The 4,980-nt window shown below is 50.6% G+C and overlaps 1 protein-coding gene across 1 annotated transcript in view; it reads right to left on the reverse strand.

Moving 5' to 3' along the window:
* Positions 1 to 1,187: 1,187 nt before the first annotated feature.
* The window catches only part of MYCN (MYCN proto-oncogene, bHLH transcription factor), a 5,813-nt gene continuing 2,020 nt past the window's right edge, over positions 1,188 to 4,980 (reverse strand). Inside the window, 1 exon segment of the mRNA XM_029936359.1 lies at positions 1,188 to 2,709. Within this exon segment, the coding sequence (XP_029792219.1) occupies positions 2,105 to 2,709 (605 nt within the window). The 3' untranslated portion in view covers positions 1,188 to 2,104.

Below are 4,980 nucleotides of genomic sequence, written 5' to 3' on the forward strand. Positions count from 1 at the left end.
CAATTCAAAAAGGACTTTCAAAGAAGGTTCATTATTTTCTAGTGTGGGAAGGGGGCAGGTAGAGATGAAACAAGAGATTCTCCTATGATTCTCAGCATGCTCGGACCATCAGCAAATGTCCACGGCAGTACCGCCGACCTCAGGGCTTTAGGACATGTGGCCGTAAACCGGGAGGAGGATCTCAAGTTTAAATCCCCCACTGGCCTTTATGAAATAGTCAAAGCAGACAGGGACCCACATGGCCTGGATTCTCCCATCACTGCCCCTCCAGAACTGCATGACGAACACAAGCATGATCATCACCAGACCTGTCTTCTTAGCAAAGGCCTTTTTCAGTTCAGAGCCAAACTTCTGATGAATGAAACCTTAGAGAAGTACCGAGTACTACTTTTCACCACAAAGAGAAATGTTAGTAAGCTTTTAGCTCTGAGATGCTGAATGCCTCTTAAGCATCACCCCCCATCAGGGAAAGTCAGAAATGCCTTCCTAGCTCAACGGTGCGTCCCTCCAGTCCATTGACCTGGCTGTCCTCCAGGGCCTGCAAAGGTTAATCGTGCTTCCCCAGGACAGCCCACGCACCTGTGTGAAGCTAACAGCCAAACACACCCCAGTGTCTCTCTAGAAGGAACATGGCACTCGATCTGGACCATACAACTTCTGCCTCATGGGCATCAGATGGAATGCTCCCTCTGGGAAGGAACCAACTTCGTCGTTTATTCTGCTACAGCGCCTAACGTACAACCTCAAATCCTAGGGAATTTTGAAGAATACAATCCTGGAGACAAACTACATGAGCCAACTATCTACAAATAGTATCAATATAGCCAAGTTTCACAGCGCTGCGTGGCTTGATTCTACTTCTCCCTCTAAAGGGTCGACCAAGTCTGGTGTCCCCACTTAATTCTATGAAGTGGCCAACATCTAAGTGTTTAGTAAATTACTGAATGCTATTTGAGTTTTAACAGTCACGAATAACGTCACCATTCTGCATGATCTGGAAGACATGCCTTCACCTCCCTAAACTCCGTTCTCTCCACCCTAGGTGGGGACAGCAGCCTGCCCCAACTGCAGATACAAAAGGATTACCTTTAGAACTCAGGTTCCCTCTATGATGCACGTATTATTTGTGCTTAAGGGATAGGGGGGATGGAGCTTAACTAGTGCCATTAAGGAAAAGAAAACCTGCATCATTTAATTGCTATTTATTTTCATAAACATGAGGTATTTCAAAGTGCTATAAGATGCAGCACTAAATATATACATTTTGAAGAAATTAAACACAGAACTTTGCATTTACCCAGTTCTATGAACCAAACATGAACAAATACATTAACAGGAAGAAACAGGCTAGGAAAAAGGCATATATATATAGTAAATTTCTTTACAAAAGTTTCTTAGTTCAAAAAGTGATAAAGTAATATCTACTCAAAACTTTCACAACTCATTTTCATACGAAAATATAAGTATCAAATTTAGTTATGTATCAGCATCATACTAAAGTATACAGGCAGTGTAAGAATTAGTACAGTACATAACAGAGATTAACAATATATTTGTATACAAAACACGCTCCTCAAACATTGAGGTATTACAGTACTTAGGTATGAACTTCCAGTCTAATACTGGCCGCAAAAGCCACCTCTCATTACCCAGGGCGTATACAAAAGGCGGGTGTGTCCATGGTATTTACAGAAATGTTCCCCAGGGGTTACCAAATGGCAAGCCCCTCACGTGACCACCTGCTGGAACATAAGCACCATTTTAAAAAAGAAGGAATGCCTTTTCTGTTGTTTGGAAACTTGGAACAAACAAGGTGACTTCAACAGCCCAGAGGCTCCCAACTGTCACAAGAACTTCGACCGCGGTCTTGGAGGCGACATGGAGGAAAACTGCAAGGGCCACCCAGCATCCCATCAGGTGGGCCCTCTCCCGAGGTCCCCGGGCAGAACCCCACACGTCCTGCTCCCCACCCAGATCCAAACTCGCTGGGGGGACCAATGTGAAAGTAAAACAACATTCTTAATGTCAACACAAGGTTTGTTTTTAAAAAAAAAAAATCAAAATGTGCAAAGTGGCAGAGTGACTGTCCGGTTTCCAGAAGCGTTTAGCAAGTCCGAGCGTGTTCGATTTTCTTTAGCAACTGCTGCTGCCTTCCCTGCAGCTTCTCCTTCTCCAGCAAAAGCTGATGCTCCTCAGCCTGAAGGGAGTGGACGTACTCGGTGGCTTTTTTCAAAATGACCACCTTGGCCGCCTTCTCGTTCTTCACCAGCTCTGGCACGTGGTCCCTGAGCGTCAGGAAGCTGGACCGCAGGTCATTTCGGCGCTGGCGCTCCAGAATGTTGTGGTTCCGGCGGCGCTCGCTGTCCTCCGAGTCAGAGTTGCGGGGACTCAAGTTCTTGGCCTTCGGGGGGACGACGTTCTTAAGGGGACGGGGTGACGCTTCGCTCTTGATCTTCTTCTGGGGCGGCACGTCCTCGCTCTCCACGTAGGGGGAGGGGGCGGCGTAGTTGTGCTGCTGGTGGATGGGGACGCAGCGTTTGAGGATCAGCTCCCCCGACTGGGCCCTCCCAGGACCCAAGGCTGCGCTCTTGGGCCGCACGGTGATGGTGAAGGTCGTGACGGCCTTGCTGTTGGAGGAGGACCTGCGCTTCTCCACGGTCACCACGTCAATTTCCTCCTCCTCATCTTCCTCTTCGTCCTCGTCATCATCTAAGAACAAGAGGGGAGGAGTCAGATTCTCGTGGAGAAACACAGAGGGGCTACCCCGATGTCCTCACACGGCCTCTTCCGGGAAGCACCGGCCCAGTTTGCATTCGCTGTGGCTCCATCCACAGGGACGTGGACGGTGCTGTACCCTAAGGTCTCGAAATTAAACACAACCGGGAATTCCACCTCCCCCACACCGCTAGACCTGTCAGCCTCCACTCAGACTTTAGCAGGTGGCAAAAATTGAAACCTGGGCTTTGGGGTCAGCAGAATCCTGATTCCCATCACACAGTGGTGGAACCCTGGGCAAGTTACTTAACCTTTCTAAGCCTCCATGTCCTCAGCTTTTAAATGGGGGAGAATAGCACAAGGTTCTTGAACGTGGAGAATCGAGCCTAGCAGATGGATACTCAGCAAATAGGAAGCTTTGGTCATCATTAGTTTGTCCCAAAGACTCGTTGGTATTTCTATCTCCACACTTAAGAACCGAACCGAGGATCCCCATTTTAGGAGCCATGTCTGGCAACTGACACGTAGCGGAGTTTGATTTTAAGTCCTTAAGCTTGAAAGGGTGCTTTAATTAGCAAAGGCAGAAAAAGAAACCAGGAACCTGACTTCTGTATCAGTAAGCAGGTGTTCATCTAACAAAGACCAAATCTTAACTACAAAGTCAGAACCCACAGGAACTCGAAACCCCAAAGTGGGGGCGCCTCTTCCCGAAGTCCCCAGCAATAACAGCAACAAAAACATGTAGCATCGTGTCTACACTTCCCCCCTCCTCCTTTACTACCTCGCCAGGATCGAAAATTATTGTTTAAAATGCAAGCATGAAAATCAAAACACATCTTCTGCTTGATCTGAAGGGGGCCGGAAAGCTGAACAATTGTGGGATTTGTTCTAAAGCCGAAATGTGAGGCTGTTCCAGTCTGTGGGTCCCTTTAAGCCAATGTTTTGGTTTTCTGCCAAGAAGACAGCTGTTGGAAGGAAGTGCTCCCTCACCGAGAGCTGTCAAGGCAGACATTAAAGGGACAGACCCGATTCAAACTGGAGGCTTATCACCAAGTTTCCTTCCAGGAGCCTTAGATAGATCCGTCCTTGGCCCTCAAGGAAATTTGGGCTTTTTTATCCACCTGCATTCTGAAAACACTTGGTTTCCAGGATCCAAGGGGGCCCCCAGCTCCACGCGCTACAAGGACAAGGGCTATTCAAGTGTTTGGACAGACTTCTTTACCTCCCCAGTCTCAGGCAAAGTCTGGGTTTTAACCCCACCCTTCAGTTTGAGGCAGACAGAGGCACACAATAGAACATAGCAGTGGGTGCTTTCAGGGTGCTTGCGTTCTGGAGGGCCTAAGTGCCTGCCCCCACCTCGAAGGGCACTGGGTCACAAAATAACTCCCGATCTGGAATTCTGGCCAGAGACAAAACTGGCCCCTGTGCTGGCTGCACCCCGTACAGAGCAGCCCCTTGAGAATGTACACAACCGACTACTTGCCACCAGCCACAGAACGGAGGGAGGCAGAGCGGGGAGAGCGCACCTCCCACCCCCCTGCCTTTCAGATCCTTGGCCCGGCCGCCGGCCAGCATATCGCCGCCTGCTGGCCACGGACCAGGAGCAAATAGCCCACCACCCACCGAGGGCGGGGAAGACTATCGAGGCTTGAACAAAATAAATAAATAAAAGCGGTAGTGGCCATCTGTGTCACCTCCCTCTACCTTGCCGCGCCCTGCAGAGGATGTTTGCACCGCCTTTGTGCCTTGTCCGCGCGCCTGCCCTCCCCTGACCCGGGAGGCAGTCCCTTTCCACCCTCGTTCTAACAGGTTTCTGCCCAGAAAACGCACCCAGCGCGCCTCTCCGCTCCCACCCAGCTTTAGCCACCCAAGTTTTCCAAATTGTATCCCTTAAACCGGCCGCAGCGGGGAGGCGGGGGACGGGGAGGGGCAGTGAATGATAAGAGTCAGACTCCCGGGGAGGGCGGAAGAAACTTCGGTGAAGGTGAGACTTGGGGGAACACCTTCTGGGCAGCTTTCGCTCCCCGTCTACTCCTTATCCTGGGGCTCGGCTGGGAGGAAACTGACCCTCTGGCCACCAGCACCACATCCAAAATACCCGCCCCCCGAAGCCACCCCCCACGCACAGTAACAAAGGGAACGCGCGATTCCTGATCCGGGACCCCAGAAAGGCACGGTCTTTACCTGAGTCGCTCAGGGTGTCTTCTCCGGAGGTGCTGAGGGCCTTGTGGTCACCGCCGCCGGCCGGGCGGCCGCCGAGGCGCT

Source organism: Suricata suricatta, chromosome 4, assembly GCF_006229205.1.
Source record: "Suricata suricatta isolate VVHF042 chromosome 4, meerkat_22Aug2017_6uvM2_HiC, whole genome shotgun sequence".
NCBI lineage: Eukaryota > Metazoa > Chordata > Mammalia > Carnivora > Herpestidae > Suricata > Suricata suricatta.